The 17,532-nt window shown below is 38.2% G+C and overlaps 1 protein-coding gene across 1 annotated transcript in view; it reads right to left on the reverse strand.

Annotated features, from left to right (window-relative positions):
• Positions 1-2,974: 2,974 nt before the first annotated feature.
• STX12 (syntaxin 12) overlaps positions 2,975-17,532 on the reverse strand; it is a 31,226-nt gene continuing 16,668 nt past the window's right edge. The window contains exons 4-9 of the mRNA XM_014463066.2: positions 13,513-13,650; positions 12,472-12,515; positions 10,352-10,457; positions 6,846-6,918; positions 6,049-6,131; positions 2,975-4,465 (exon numbers count right to left, since the gene is read on the reverse strand). Of these exons, the coding sequence (XP_014318552.1) occupies positions 4,370-4,465; positions 6,049-6,131; positions 6,846-6,918; positions 10,352-10,457; positions 12,472-12,515; positions 13,513-13,650 (540 nt within the window). The 3' untranslated portion in view covers positions 2,975-4,369. The remainder of the gene's footprint in view (positions 4,466-6,048; positions 6,132-6,845; positions 6,919-10,351; positions 10,458-12,471; positions 12,516-13,512; positions 13,651-17,532) is intronic.

Consider the following 17,532-nt stretch of genomic DNA (forward strand, 5'->3'; position numbering starts at 1 on the left):
CTCACCCTAGAGCAGTGGTTCTCAACCTTCTGGCCCTTTAAATACAGTTCCTCATGTTGTGACCCAACCATAAAATTATTTTCGTTGCTACTTCATAACTGTAATGTTGCTACTGTTATGAATCGTCATGTAAATACCTGATATGCAGGATGGTCTTAGGCGACCCCTGTGAAAGGGTCGTTCGACCGCCAAAGGGGTCGCGACCCACAGGTTGAGAACCGCTGCCCTAGAGGGTGAGTGGGATTCAGACCTAAATCTGTATGATGCCACAGGCCATCCATGCTCTAATCACCACTGTCTCACAATTAGATGCTGATATATTATCATGCAAATGATGCCCAACACTTTTTCACTTTTGTAGAAAGTTTGGGTTATCTGACCTGTTGTTTTTTTCTTTTTAAATTGAAAATTGTTAACCAGAAAGAGGCACTGCACATAATTTCTTTTCTTGATTTCCTTGCTGCTGGTCCTCTAGATTTTAAATTGAACATCAGCCTGTTCAAAAGATTTTGTCCTTAATGACATCTCTCCAGGAATCAAGATTTAATTGCAACATAATATTAACTTGGATTTTGAAATTATCAACTCTTAGGCAGGTAGGAGAATCACTTTCAAAAGCACAATAAATTTATCCAGCAAGGATGTTAACTGATCAGATGACTTATCCGCTGACCTGTGTATAGCCTCCTTTCCAATCTTGATTCCAAAGACTAGGCTGATGGGGAAATACAAATTCTAAACTTGGTCTCAAGAAAAGAGGCTAACTCCTTTAAAAAATAAAATATTTTTTTTATTGATTTCAGAGAAGGGAGAGGGAGAGAGAAACATCAATGATGAGAATCACTGATTGGCTGTCTCCTGCATGCCCCACACTGGGGATTGAGCCCACAACTGGGATATACCCTGACTAGGAATAGAACTGTGACCTCCAGGTTCATAGGTCGACGCTCAACCACTGGGCCACGCCGGCCTGGCTGACTCTTCTTTTGAGCACAAGGACATGATTCAAGTGTTTTCAGTGTAACGGAAAAGAACACGTTCATTTTTATCTACAGAGACTGTGCAGGCCTTTGAGGTTCCATGCCCCTTTCAGGCATGAGGTGCTGCTGAAGCCATTTCTAGCTTTGAGTGACCTGATAACATCTATGTCAACTTTGCCTTTCAATTTCTCAGCTTTTGTGTGTGGTCCATTATTTAATCCCTTCTATTGCTGACTATACACCCAAGAAAGCTGAAGTTGGATTCTTACCCTTGTCTTTACTCCTTGGTCGTGTTCCCTGCTTTCAGCACAGCTGACATTCACACTAGCATGTGATGTAATGGCACCTTATACTTACCTAGGCCTTATAAAGCAAAATGTTCTTTCTTTGGGCACCAATGATGTCAATATAGATCAGCGAATTGGAGGGCAGCAGTCTAGACCAGCCGTGGGCAAACTACGGCCCCCGGGCCGGATCCGGCCTGTTTGAAATGAATAAAACTAAAAAAAAAAAAAAAGACCGTACCCTTTTATGTAATGATGTTTACTTTGAATTTATATTAGTTCACACAAACACTCCATCCATGCTTTTGTTCCGGCCCTCTGGTCCAGTTTAAGAACCCATTGTGGCCCTCGAGTCAAAAAGTTTGCCCACCCCTGGTCTAGACCCTTAACTTTTTGAAATGGGAAGACTGATAGACTAGCTGCTTTTGGACTTTGGTATCTCAACAAAGATAGATTCATTTCTTAGACACTGAGACTTCCTTAGACTCGAATCTAAAGACATTAGCATATTGATGTTAGAAAACTGTCTTAAAAACAAAACGTGTATATAGATAGTATAAGCAGGAGGCTTCATTTATCAGGGTGGTTAATGAAAAGTTCACAAGGTACTGACAAAAGACAAACCTACCCTGGAAGCATCAGCTGGAAGTTCTTATTCTGGTATATTTCCAGAGAAAGTGGCCAGCCCGACATTTCTACCTTACCGTATATAGTAGTACAATTTTAATTCACTTGAACAGCTAGATCTGTCCACTATTTCTAAAACATTACATGAAGGAAGGAGATAAGAGGAAAAGGAAAGGAATACAGAGGCAAACAGAATTTGCATGTTTGGACCGAACTCCTATGGTCCTTATAATCAGAGAATTTCACAGCTAGAAGAGAGCTGTTGAGAAAACTTGGGGGTCTGTAGGTTAAATGACTTGTCTAAATACCTACAGCAAGTTAATGGCAGAGCTGAGATTCTCCAGGCCTTCAGTATCCCAGTCTAGTTTTTGACCTCCAGACCAATGGTTCTCATGAGTTATCTGGAGCTTTTAAAAGTCCCTATGCCTAGCTTATATTCCAAACTAACAAAATTAGAATCTTGCAGCAGGGGCACCCAGGTATCAGTAATTTTCTAGTTTCTAATGTGAAGCCATGGTTCAGAACAATTGTCCTAGACCAGGGTGCCCCTAATGATGAATAAAACATAGATAAGGCGTCTATAAATAAATAGGTTTTTAGGACCATCTAGCAGAACCTCTTGGTAACTGCTACAAATTTCAGGCCATGCAAATTCTAGGCCATTCCAATTCTATTTGCTACCTATGGCCACTATTACCACCACCACCGGATTATATAGTATTACAGAACAGAACTATGGTGGCTTCATTTTACCCAGAGTGCAACAGTTTTTCACGATCAAGACTTTTTTCTTGCTTGGAATGTTACAAATGATGTATCCAAGTCCAGCTGTAATTTGGAGCTTAAGGGGCAGTGATCATAGAACCAAGAAATTAGCTCTGAAGCTGCTGCTTTGGCCACTGTGACACCCCAGTAGCTCTATCCTGTTTTCCAAGGAAAGGATTGCAGTAACACCAACTCCACCCCAAATCAATCCTCCTCTGATTCCCAGTCTTCTTGCAGGTCTCAATTTTTCTAAAGAATAGCACATTACCTAAAATCTACCACATTAGGAGGTTTAACTCATAAAAACTTACTACAAAAGTTTTTTAAATGTTTATTTGTATTAAGTGGGTAGAATGGTGCAAGAATGCATTTGGGCTCTTGTTTCCCTACCATTTACATTAGCTTGGTAAATGAAGATTAAGTAACATTAAAGGGATTGGAAGAAATTAATATAAATATATCCAGCATGGTCAAATCCTCTAATTCACTAAAAGATGAACTGAAATTGTTGGTCCAATTCACATAAATTATGTGAGAGCCTAAAGAAATTACATTCCCTTTAACTGTTCTAAACCTGTTAAAAAGGGAAGTGAACAATATTTATATTACAAGACAACAATCTTTTATTGAAACATTTTTTGTCTAAAACTATGCATAGATTAATTTCTTGTTCATAAATTAAGATAAGTCTAATATCACTATTCCAAACCAGTATTATTTACAAAAATGAACCTTTTCTTTGCTTTATCGCCAGGTTCACAGGACTAAATTTTAAACCAACTTCAGTCTAGCCTTTCGAATCTTCCTGCCATCAAATGCCCAGTGACCCTTATAAGGGAGGACAGTGTTTTGACAGTAACATCATCATTCACCAGGAATGCAGAACCACAACTGAACACCAACAAAATGATCAAATCATTCCAAACAATTCCTATTTGCTTTCCAAAAGCATGCTTTGTCTAATTATCCCTTTCTATATAAGCAGGTGGGAAAGGAACTCCTTGGAGTATAGTAATGTCAATTAAATTAATCTCTTCAAAAAGTGAACATGATGGTTTAGTGTGTATATGGATGAACTACTGTGGATGACATTAGCAGATAATAAAGTAAACGTTAAACCCACAACTGGCCAGCTCAAATCGATACTTCTCATTTAATCTGGATCACATGTGCAGTTCTTACCTTCTAGTTAAATACATTGCCAAAATCTTTCAAAGCAGACAGAGAATAGGCTTCTTACAAATTCAAATTAAAATGTTAAATAATAAAAATTGCCAGCTTATTATACAGTTTCTGACAGACTCCAATATGCTGGGTGCTAAAAAGTAATTCTGTGTCAGTTGCTAGTAAAAAGGTAAATCTTGTATACACATAAAAAGAAATTTACAAGTCTGTAGTGTCCCTGTTAAAACAAGAATATCTAGAATGGAATTTTCAGTAAATACGTGGGATGAAGGGTAAATCAGAATAGAAGAGAAAGCAAAATCTACATAAATTAATTCCTAATTTGAGAAATCAATAAAATGTATACATAAATTGATAAATACTGTCTCCATAGGTCACTGATTCCAAGGACTGGTTAGTAGTTAGTTTCTAACTAAGTTATTCCAGGACGTTCTGATGTATGTTCTCTTCTGTGATCAGTTTGTTCTGGCAGACTCCAGCAAGTATTTGCCCTTGAAAACAGTTCCGTGGGAGAAAGCTCTGAGGCAATCACTTTCCATAAACTAACCACATAATAAGTCCGAAGATAGCAGCAATCACTGTCAGGACAAGCACCAGGATACAGATCTTCTTGCGAGATTTTCTCTGAGAAGAGAAATATGTTAAGAAGACACTCATGAAACAGGTGAAATTTTTTATTCTAAGAGTGCTTCATAAATCTGCCTCCTGGTAATTCAAAATCAACTCTATCCATGAGTGAATATGCAGAGAACTGCCCAAAATCTTAACAGTTACCAGAGCTAGGAATTAGTGCAAGTTTTAATTCCAGGTTCCCAAAAATAATTTAGCAAGTTTATACCAATACTGCTAGGCATTATGTGCAATGAAGTAAGTTATTTGTGCATGTATATATTAATAAAGGTTTTATACCTATTGTAAAATTTCATGTTCAATGTAAAAAATACAGACAAGCAGAAAGAAAACAAAATAATCACCCACAGATAAAACTGTTGACATTTTGATTATAGTTCCTCATTTATCTATGCAAATTGTTATCTGATATAATTGGGATCATACTATATGATGTTTGATGTTTTTCTCACATAACATTTTAGCATCAAAATTTTGTTATTATAAACTCTTCATAAACATCTTTAATTTCCACATAATATAACATTGAGTGGATATAGATAATTTACTTAATTATTCATTTGCCGTTAGATACTAAAGTCATCACTCAGTTTTTAAAAGGAAACACTATTATTAAACAAATTTCTTTAAGAACATTCCCAGGTAAAATACAGCTATCCTAGGAATATAGAAAATTATTAAAATGCTGTTTGTTTCTAAAAAGTCATGCAACACCCAATTGAGAAATGAGAAGGACCTCATCCACAATATTTGTACACAGATAAAGACTCAGATACGTAATAAAACCGGTTTCAAATAATATGTAAGAGAATATCACTTTCCAGAAAGTAGAACGATTAACTATTTATTCATAGATAAATAACCCCAAAATGACAAACCCCTATATATTCATAGATAAACGGAAGTCAGAGTTGATTTTATGTCCATCCTCTGTGGCAAAGTCAACAGAAAGTATCTGCAAAGTTCTTCTTTGTACCAATTGTTACCCTAACTGAAACCCTGTATTTCAACTGTTTAGGATATAAAATTAGCCTTAAACCAAATTTAGGTATCATGTTAGCATATGGGGTTAGCTCGGTAGTTAAGAAGCTTTTATATAAGTTTATTCAAGGTTTGATGCCTTTTTGTAGATCTCTCTGCAAAGGAAAATACTAAAAACGGAACTGGCACTGCAATTATGACTACTTGTCTCCAACTTAAGCCTAAGAAAAAGGCTGCAGCTGTTCTCAATGTGTCAGTGTATTCCAGCGATTTTCAACTGGTGTGCAGCAAGAATTTTTAAAACATGCAATACCTGACCTCTTTTCCCTTAGATTGTCAAATTAAAAAATTACAACAGCCAACACAACAATAGCGGTCTGGTATGAATGAATCAAAATTATACCAATTTTTTGTAAAAAATAACAACACACCAAACAACCTAAATTATACCTATTTTATATTTTTTGGTCGGCCGCAGAGTTTTAGAGATTGGTTTATGTGTGCCATGAGATGAAAAAGGTTGAAAATCGCTGGTGTTTTCTAATGGCCCATAAAGCTTGTAGCACAGAGTGACTTTCTCTGGTACCTCCTTTTACCTGATAGTAAGCAGCTCGCTGTAACTGATCAGTGGCTCTTTCCACATGCACCTCTGAGCTTTCCACATTGGCTTCTATGCTATCTGCAAAAAAGAAGGGCAGTGGAAATTTTATCAAACTCAGATGTTTGCAAGGCAGCAAACTGAACAAACTTCTGATGTTATGGGGATCCTGGTTTCACCACCACCATTCTAACTATCCAACCATGAAAACAAAAGTTACTAACTCCGGCCCTGGCCAATGTGGCTCAGTTGGTTAAGCATCATCCCATGTACCACCAAAAGGTCACCGGCTTGATTCTGGTCAGGGCATATGCCCAGGTTGCAGATTGGGGTGCATATGGGAGGCAACTGGTCAATGTGTGTGTCTCTCTCTCTCTTTCTTTCTCCTCCTCCTCCCTTTTCCTCTCTCTAAAATCAGTATTAAAAAAAAAAAAGTTACTAACTTCGTAAGAGAATAGCCCTATTCTTTGGAAATAAACACTGAAGTATTTACAGGAAAGGGTTATAAAGTATACAACTCACCCACAAATGGTTGCGAAAAAATTATGTACACCTATGACAAGAAAAAAATTTCTAAGCTACTCTAAATTAAAATTATAGCCAGCCATGGGGTACAAAAAAGAGACAGAATAGTTAACCTGTTAATAGCCATGGACCAGCTCTGACAAAAGACCGCTCACATTTGTGTGTATCTATTGGAATTTAGGATTAATTTCCAGATGGCTACTTCTACATTATCTAAAAGAGAGAATAGGCAGGTGATATAGGGCCCCAGAAGGTATTAATAATACATACCAATCAGATCACCCTGGTCATGGATCATCATAGCCAAATCTTTAAATATCTGATTGACATCCAAAATGTCAGCCTAAGGAACACAAAAACAATTAACTAACATTAGGCAACATGTTAGAGATTCATTTCCTCTACTTACCTGAAGTTAGTAACATAACTGAAGCTATTAACATAACACATGTGTTTTTTGTTGTTTTTTTAAAAATATATTTTTATTGACTTCAGAGAGGGAGGCAGAGGAAGAGAAATAGAAACATCGATGATGAGAGAGAATCATTGATTGGCTTCCTCCTGCACATCCCCTTACTGGGGATTGAGCCCACAACCCAGGCACAGGTGCCCTTGACCGGAATCGAACCAGGGACTCTTCAGTCTGCAGGCCAACTCTCTATCCACTGAGCCAAACCAGCTAGGACAACACATGTGTTTTTAAGGCTTATAAATCATATATAAAGTTCTTAGAACTGTGTAATAAGCACTTCATAGTGTTAGCTATTATGAATTATTACTTACTTGGTTCTCATGACACCCAATGAGACATGTTTATCCTCATTCTATAGAAGAGAAAATTGGGGCTCAGAGAGGTTTAATGATTTGTGTCAAGGTCTCACAACAAGTGGCCAAACTGAGAATTAAAAGTTCATGATGTTTTCATTATGTTACTATACCTCCTTTATATTTAAATTAATCATTCAGCCCTAACTGGTTTGGCTTAGTGGATAGAGCGTTGGCCTGCGGATTGAAAGGTAGCCAGGTTCGATTCTGGCCAAGGGCATGTACCTTGGTTGTGGGCACATCCCCAGTGGGAGGTGTGCAGGAGGCAGCTGATCGATGTTTCTCTCATTGATGTTTCTAACTCTCTATCCTTCTCCCTTCCTCTCTGTGAAATACCAATAAAATATATTAAAAAAAAAAATCATTCAGGCCCGGCTGTTGTGGTTCAATGGTTGAGCATTGACCCAAGCACCAAGAGGTCACGGTTTGTTTCCAAGTCAGGGCACACGCCTGGGTTGCGGGCTCCATCCCCAGTAGGGGGCATGCAGGAGGCAGCCAATAGATGTTGATGTTTCTCTCTCATTGATGTTTCTATCTATCTCTCCCTCTCCCTCCTCTCTGAAATCAATAAAAACATTTTTTAAAGAGTTTAAATTAATCATTCAGTAACTCTATGAAGTAAGTATCTTTGAGGATAATGAGGCTCAGAGAGATTATGTAATTTGTCTAGTCACATAGCTCCTCAGTGAGAAAACTAAGTGTTGCAGCTCGGATTACATCTCTAAAACCCATGCTCTTTTCATTGCAATACATTGCCTCTCCGAATGCTACAATAAAAACTGATACCTTGAAAGCAATGACTTCCTAATCATAACTTGACAAGAATAGTTCTTCCTATCACCCTCAATTACTTGCTAAGAGTTTGCTTTTGTTGGGACAAACTACTAGTTGCTGTGGATACAAAAGGACTTAATAGCTAAGGAGGAATTGAGGGGATCAGCACACAACAAGATAAAAAAGAAGGGCTTTTATATGGGAAATGACTAATAAATAGTATAGAACATTGTGTAGAGGAGAAAGACTTTGTAGGAGAGGTAGGACTTGAGTTGTGCCTTAAAGCAAAAGAGAAGCCATATAAATGGAAAGGTAACTGAGTTAAAGAGCAAATAGCCCAGTTTGGCTATAACACAGATGCAATATTGTTATTTATAATAAATATATATATTTGGTCTTTGTCCCATTCCCATCACAGAGCTCCTAAAACCTTGGAATTTCCTAAGTGATAAAAGATAAAGGTGTCTTGTTATTCATAACAAGCCTTATTCAACCACACCAAAGTTTATGTTAAAGACTTGACTTCTGGATAATCCCTAAGGATGGGGGATGCTTGCCTGGGGAACCAACCTTGTGATCAGAGGTTTGGAACATTCAGCTGTACTCTGGGGCGGGGAGAGGTACTGGAGGCTGAATCAATCCCCAAAGGCCAATCATTTAATCAGTCAAGCTCATGAAATGAAGCCTCCACAGAAATCCTAAACAATAGGTTCTGAGAGCTCTGGGTTGGTGAACACATGGTGTTCCTGGGAGAATGCACACCTGGAGAAAGCATGGAAACTCCACACCCTTTCCCACATACCTTGCTGGCCTCATGTATCTCTTCCATTTGGCTATTCCTGAGTTGTATTCTTCTATAATAAACCAGTAATCTAGTAAGAAACTTGTTTTCCTGAGTTCTGTGAGCCACTCTAGCAAATTAATCAAAACCAAGGAGGGGGTGATAGGAACCTCCAATTTAGAGCCTGTCAGTCAGAAGCACAGGTAACAACCTGGACTTGACAGTGGTATCTGAAGCGTGGGATTGAACTCAGCCTGTGGGATCTGATGCTATCTCCAGGTAGAGAGTGTCAGAATTGAGTTAGATTGCAGGACATCCAGCTGGTGTGGCAGAATTGCTTGATGTGGGGAAAAACCTACACATTTGGTGGCCAGAAGTGTAGTATGAGAAGACAGGAGACACATAAGAGTATGTTATTTCCTACTAGTGGCCTGGCGCATGGATTCATGCACAGTGAAAGGAAATTAATTAGAAGAAATATTGTAAATATCGCTATTCGCCCTTTCTCTATAAAGAAGTGTCAACCAAATTTACAATCGACAATGATAGTTTGAAACACGTATGCGATTGGCGCCAGCGAGAGCTTTAGATGTATTGCACAGGTGTAAGTCAACTTAGCTTTTTATAGGTATAGATTAGAACAGGGATTGTATATTAGATATAGGAAATGACTGGACATGAAAATCGAGCCTGGCTAAGGAATTTGGACTTAATTCTGTTGAATGTGAAGTGCCCATTACATTCACTAGGTTACTTTGCTCAATATGTCTCTCTCCCTGCTATAACAGTATTTCTAATGTTAGAGAACCAATAGCAGTGGGGGAGAAAAAGAAAGATACAATATCTTTGAAGGAAATTAAATAATCCAACTTGAGGATGAAGTATCTCATCTAAGACCAGACACTGACGGGACCCAGGGCAGTGTGTCTCAACCCTGAATGCATATTATCATCTGGGAAATTAAAAATATATATATATCTCTGATGCCCTGGCTGGTTAGCTCAGGTGGTGGAGCGTTGTACCAATATGCCAAGGTCGCAGGTTCAATCCCCAGCCAGGGCATATGCAAGAATCAACTAATGAATGTACAAATAAGTGGAACAACAAATCATTGTCTCTAAAGTCAAAAAATTAAAAACAAAACACAACCCACCCCCAGGGCCTCTTGTGGATATTTGCCCATTTTTAACTTACAAAAAATAGGAGTTTCACATAGTCCAAACTAATAAATGGTGTGTGAGGGAGAAGAGCTGGGGATTTTTTTAAATAAGTCCAAGTGGTTCTAATGTGCTGTCAGGGTTCGGAACTACTGCCACAGATGAAGGTCAGGGAGGAGCAAGTGGATTATACAGCACTGATACATTAAGTCAAACAAAAACCATGACCTGGCGCTCACCTCCAGCTGCCGAATCGCCGTTTCCCTCTCCTTAATCAGTTCCAGATCCTGCTCGGTGATGGCCACCTCATCCTCCTGGCTCTGCATCTGGTTCCACTCCTCATGGCTGCAGGGAGACAAGCACTCTAGTTGATTCCTCCTCTCAAAGGTGTGCCTGAGACAGCTACAGCATCTCTACTGCCAGCATAGCCTATCCGAGGACACTGCAGGCTCCAACTCCTCTGGTGTCAATCAGTACAAAGGCCCTGGGGCCACAGTTTTCATATCCAGAGGCAAAGCGCTTACAACACCAAGAAAACAAAGTCCCAGCTTTCATGGGCAAGACTGGGATGAAGCAGAATTATGAGGGATGGGACTCCTTGCTGTTTCCATTTCGGGGTATACTCTGCAATCTTGCTAGGACTTGCTAGACAAGGAAAGTAGGCAGCGATCTGAAGTCAACGAAGAATACTACTCCATTCCCTTCCAGGACACTCTCAAAGTGCAAGCTGTGTTGGTATCTTGGGTACTAAATGGGTGGAGAAGGGAAGGCTAAATGACCTGGCAGTCCAACAGAAAAACATCTCCTGGTCTTCAGAAATCTTAAGATTATGCTTTGAGCCCTAGCTGGTTTGGCTCGGTGGATAGAGCATTGGCCTGCAGACAGAAGGGTCCCGGGTTTGATTCTGGTCAAGTGCACATACCCAGGTTGTGGGCTCGATCCCCAGTAGGGGGCGTGCAGGAGGCAGCCAATCAATGATTCTCTCTCATCATTGATGTTTCTATCTCTCTTCCTCTCCCTTCCTCTCTTAAATCAATAAAAAAAATATTTTTTAAAAAAGATTATGCTTTGAGTTAAATACCTCTTAACAGAAAACTAAAGTAAAAAATTAGTGAAATGTGGTAAATCTTTTTTTCTCGGTACCATATTTGAAAGAATGGCATGTGATACATTATATTAGACATGCAACACTTTGAAAATCCAGTATTAAGCATTTGTTTTCACCAGTATGCATAAATCATACATTGTCCTTACATTAAGAAAAAAAATTCCTCCATGTGTTGGAGATACAAAGCTGAATAATACAGCATCCCTACCTCAAGGTTAGGGAAGGGAGATAGATATCTATCTATGACCAAACATTTTAAGTTTTGAACTAATAGTACAAATACATTTCTATGGAATTACAGTAAACACTCAATGTTGATAGGTTCTGTGACTTTAAAATGACATATAATGAAACCAATTTTACCATAGGCTAATGGATATAAACAAAAATTAAGTTCCTATGGCATCTCGCCAAGGCTATAAGAAAACAAAGTTGGGGTGGGGGTGGCCAGGGAGTGGTCAATGGCGGAAAAAGGAGACTTACGTAATACTTTAAACAATAAAGAATTTAAATTAAAAACAACAATAACAACAACAAAAAACCACAGAAAAAAACACACAAAGTTGAACAAAACGGTGTTATTGGAGGACCTACTGTAGTTGATTCAGTTTGAACAAGTTAAGAAAAGAGAAATTGAGTTGCCTCCATTTTAGAGATGAGTAAACAGAGACCTAATAACTTTGAAGAATTAAGTGAGAAAATGATAAATCTCAATTAAAGATAAAATGATTTAGACCTCTTAATCTGTAGATTTGTGGCTTCATACTTATTCCTAATGAGCCAGGTTCTCTCCTCAAAATATAGACATCAGGGAGGGTTCCTGATATTTTTTATTCACCTTGATATTACTCCTTAAATAATTCAAAGATCTTTGGGAATCCCGTGGTTTTGACATTGTTTTATTTGGTGGATTATAAATTAACCTCCTCGGGTTTCTCTTTATTTTTCCTTGTTTTTTTTCACTGATTTTTAAAGTTAAAAGCAGGGGTCCTCAAACTACGGCCCGCGGGCCACATGCAAATACAAATATTGTATTTGTTCCCGTTTTGTTTTTTTACTTCAAAATAAGATATGTGCAGTATGCACAGGAATTTGTTCATAGTTTTTTTTTAAACTATAGTCCGGCCCTCCAACGGTCTGAGGGACAGTGAACTGGCCCCCTGTTTAAAATGTTTGAGGACCCCTGGTTAAAAGTATAAAGAATAGAATCCCATCTCAAGTAGCCAGCAGGTGTCTGAATAATTCCTTTACCTGTCAAATGAGACGAGCTGCTCCTCTCTTTGCCTCTCTTCCGCCTAGAAAGCAGAGGGCATTATTGCTGCTGTTATCCAGAAACATGTCACAGACACACAAAACAGTAGCTTTCTTTAGCTAAAGTGTAAAGAAGCAACAGCCCTTGGCTCCAACAGGATCTACAAGACGGCACAGGGCTCTGGCAATCTGTCTTGACTAGAAAATGGGTGAGAAAGAAAAACCTGCATTCCAGTTTGTGTTCAGAACTGAAAGCATACTAAACAAGATGAGAGAACATGGGCAGGAGAGAGGCTTAAAAATGATGAGCCCTGGCCAGCTTTGCTCAGTGGTTAGTGTGTTGGCCCATAGACTGAAGGGTCTCAGGTTCTATTCCAGTCAAGGCCATGAACCTGAGTTGCAAGCTGGATCTCTGGCCCTGGTCAGGGTGTGTGCGGGAGGCAACCAATCAATGTTTTTCTCTCTGTCTCTCTCTAAAAAGTCAATGGAAAAATATCCTCAGGTGAGGATTAACAACAACAACAAAAAAATTGAAGTTCAAGTTTATCCTCAGTAAATATACTCAGTGCAAAAGCAGTTTCAGTGCTCTGCTCACTTCTACAGGTTCTCACTTTCTCTTACATTTTGACCTTAATATTCCCATGGATCTTAGGTATTTTTGAGAAGTTGGGTTGATAACATCTAGTATTTGTTAATTCTTTTCAAAGAGAAAGCTAGTCCAAATAACCTAGCGTACTATATTCCAAGAAACAGATTCATTCTTTCTTCTTCTTTTTTTTTTTTAACAAAGACCAATATAATAAAAAAGAAAATTGTACATAATCCTACCTGTCACTTTTTAAAACCTTTCTAGTCCTTTCTAGTCTGACCATATGCACACATTTTTTTTTTTACACAGGTTTTACTAATCTGGCATTTTGCAGCAGTTAATGTCTGTATTTATTATTTGGGGAAATAGTAAACAAAGGCTAATGGTCAGGGGGGGAAAACTTAGGAAAGAACATCCTGAAATTTGCAAAGGTCTTTGGGGAATAAACTTACCGAAAGTCGAGATCCAGCTCTTGCTCTGGCAATACTCTCCTTTTCCTTTTCAGACACCTTTCTCTGCACAGCCTGGAAATTGTTCAAGGCTGCAGAGAAGTCATTCATGAGGCGTTCCTTCTGAAGTCTCTGCTGGCGCTAAGGAAATTAAACGGAAACTTAAAATTTCATACTAATCTCAAACCATTTGGTTTCATACCCACTCAAAGCAGTATATTATATCTCCTAAAGATTTCCTACTGGGAAAATTACTATGAAATAGGATCTTCCTTAAATTAATAAATTTGCTCATTGCTAACTCCAATTCCTGGTTAATACCATAGGCCATGTCAGAACGAAAATATTCATTCTGACAACCCTGGGAACTGGGTGTCATTCACCTTGTAAGGCGATCTCAGAAGGAACTGCATTTCAGAATTTTGGGTCCCTGAATAATCAAAAGCCAAATAAACGCCTTTGAACTCAGAATGGACCCAGGGATTGGTTTTTATTAAAGTGTTAAAACTGTATTCATCTATGCTGAGCTCACAGCTTCCCTGAAAACCCTAGGGTCATTTTCCTTTACTATGGTTAAGTTTTAAATCTGAAAACTAGTTTGTACAAATATAGGCTACCTTAACTAAGCATATCGATTCTATGTCTCAAAAAACACATAGTGAGAGCACTTGCTGTGTGCTGAGAACATAAAAATTCACCCCTGATCTCAACAACCTACCATGTATTTATAGATAAAGGATATACACATACAAGTAACAAATCATTATAAATAACTGCTATATCCAATCAGTACTATAGGAGTTTAGAGGCAGGTATAATCAGTAAGAACTCAAGGAGTCAAAAGGGCCTCAAGAGGAGGGGTCACTGAAGAAAGAGTGAGGCGTGAGAGAAGGGGCTAGGCAAAGCCAGGCAGGAGGACAGTGTGAGCAAAGGCACCGTGGTAGGAATCTGAAGAGGACCTATAAGGCTGGAACCAGAGATTTTTTTCACGACAATAGCTAACAGATGAAATTGGAAAGGCAGGAAAGGGGCTGACCACAGCAGGTTTTAAGTGCCAAGCTAATAATTTGGGGACTTAATCTCTAAAGAACAAAGATTTCTGAGCAGGAAACATAATGGGTACAAAATGGTAACTTATAAAATTAGTCTGTGATATTGTACAAGATAGAACAGAAAAAAAGAAACAAGTCAAAAAGATTACTGCAATAGTCTATCTATTGTAGATTTAAGGTTAGGAGGATACGTCTCTGTCAGTAATGGGAACACAAAAAAATAAATTTAAGAAACATAATGGCTTAGTGAGTGGCTGTGGGGGAAGGGGGTAAAGTCAAGAATGACTCAAATTTCACACTGAAGAGAGTGATGGTAATACTGAAAGCAAACTTAGATGAGGAACTTTTTTTCTTTTTCTGGGATTTTTATATTTTCATAAACATTGTAACAATAAGGGGGAGGGAGGAAACATCATGCCCCAATCTATCCAAAAATACTCTTTTAAGTATAGCATACACACTTTCCAAGTTATCATACGCTTCACAATTACGGTCTTTGTTACATAATATTCCATCAAACTGATCTAGTAATTTTATGTAAACATTCCTTCTAGATTGTTCCCACTTTTTAAATATTCTAAATAAAGCTAAATGAGCCCCTTTATGATAGCTAGTATTTACAGAGTGCCTACTATGTTCATGTACTGATATAAGTACTTTATATAGTAATTCATTTAATCCGTACGAGATCCTACCTTAGTTAGGTACTATTATAGTCCCTATTTTACTATTATAGTCCCCCCTTTTACCGAGGCACAGAGATTGGTTAATAATTTGCCAGGGTCACACACAGTAAGTGGCACAGGTAGAATTTAAATCTAGGAAATTTGGCTCCAGAGTATAGTTGTTTTTTTCCTCTTAGTACTTTTTCCCTCAGGACAAGTCTGGTTGAGTGGGAATATTAGGTCTAAAGACTAAATTTTCTATGATGATACGTATTGTAAATCAGCTTAGTTAAGGTGTTTAGGAGGAATGGGAGGAATTAATATAACACAACACACTACATTTCAGATGAAGAGGAGAGTTCAGAACAGGAATTGGCAATAGAGGTTTAGAGGCTAGGGCTGGAAAAAGATCTGGGGGTCATGTTCATGAAGATGACAGGGAGCTTGTAAAAGTAGATAGGACTCCTGAGGGAGAAAGCAGAGTGAGAAAATCACAGGATCAATGGATGGCAGAGCATGTCCATTCTAGGAAGCAACAGACTCAGAGAAGGAGGCCGAGATGCAACATGGGGTTAGAGAAAATAAGCCTGAAAAGGTTCACCAGAATTGAGGGACAGAATGAAAGGAAGAAGAAGGTTTCAGTGGAGACAGGCTGGGCAAGAGGATCAATGAATCAGAGAAGAAAAGTGAGTAAGAACCAAAAAGGCCATTGGCAACTAAATAATCACTGATGATAGTATATAAATATGAAAAAAAAATACTGAAAAGTAGAGTTTATGGCTTGAGGCATAGGACAGTAGCACAAGATGGGTAATGTGGCTAAGATTAATTAGATGAACAAAGACTTGAAAGGAAAAGAGTATTCAGCACAATAGGAGGAAGGAAATCAAGGAATTATATTTCACTAGAAACAGTATGTTTGTAGATCTATTTCGTGTTTTATGATCCAAGATAATGGAAGGGAACAATAACATGCATAATCCAAAAATAACTTCTATCTGATTTTGGAATACATTAGATCCTTTTTTGTTTGTTTGTTAGCAGAGTTGACTTTCTAATTATATTTCGCTTAGGCTACTATTTAATTCTTAAGTACTTTCAATGCTCTGTTTGCCTCAGACCCTAAGACTCCTTTTTTACTACTAAGATTATCTACAAGAGTGTATTCTCTAAGTGCACAGCTGGGAGGAAAAGAGGGGTAATTTTGAAACAATTTAGAGATTTTGGATGGAACTTTGTCCATATTGAAATATCAGCATGAGTAACAACTAAAACAGCACACATATGGATAACCAAAGAATGAGTACATGAAGATTATTTTCCATCGTAACTACTCTGTAGCAGGACGAGAAAGCATCCTCTGTTTTGTGCAAGGGGCACCAAAGCTCCAAAGACTGAACATACACGTCATTAAATAGCTTGTCAGGTACAGATTAAACTAGTGATCTTCAAACTTTTTTGGTCGAGGCACACAGTAAGACTGTGACATCTTGATCCAGTCTCATATACATACATACTAGTATATATGAAACAAGTTTCATGTAGCAACAACACACTCTTATTTCTACTCTATGTCAAAATGATGGTAACAACACACTAATATTATTTTATGTTCCAACAGCCGCAACTCACTGAGAACCCCTGTAGGCTTCATCTTTAGGGCCATCATACATAACACATCATCACTTAAAAAGTTCAACAATAAGCCCTGACCAGGTAGCTCAGTTGATTAGAGCATCGTCCCGATATACCAAGGTTGTGGGTTCAATCCCTGATCAGGGCACATACAAGAAACAAGCAATGAATGTATAAATAAGTAGAACAACAAATTGATCTCTCTCTCTCTCTCTCTCTCTCTCTCTCTCTCTCTCTTCCCCTTTATCTAAAATTTTAAAAAAAGTAATACAAGTTAAGTGCCCCCATGAATGGTATAAAAGTTAAAAGCAGCCCTAGCTGGTTTGGCTCAGTGGAAAGAGCGTTGGCCTGTGGACTGAGGGTCCTGGGTTCAATTTCAGTCAAGGGCACATGCCGGGTTGTGGGCTCGATTCCCAGTGGGAGGCATGCTCCTAGGAAGCAGCAGATCAATGATTCTCTCTCATCATTGATGTTTCTATCTCTCTCGCCCTCTCCTTTCCTCTATGAAATCATATATATATATATATATATATATATATATATATATATATATATATAATTTAAAAGTGCCTAAAATGTAAAATGGATAATTTTTTTAAAAACGTTAAAAAACAAAATGGACACACAACAGGTTTAGGTAGGTGAAGGTTTTTCCCCTGGAAGAGAGAGAA

The sequence above is a fragment of the Myotis lucifugus genome, unplaced genomic scaffold, assembly GCF_000147115.1.
Source record: "Myotis lucifugus unplaced genomic scaffold, Myoluc2.0 scaffold_197, whole genome shotgun sequence".
Taxonomy (NCBI): Eukaryota; Metazoa; Chordata; class Mammalia; order Chiroptera; family Vespertilionidae; genus Myotis; species Myotis lucifugus.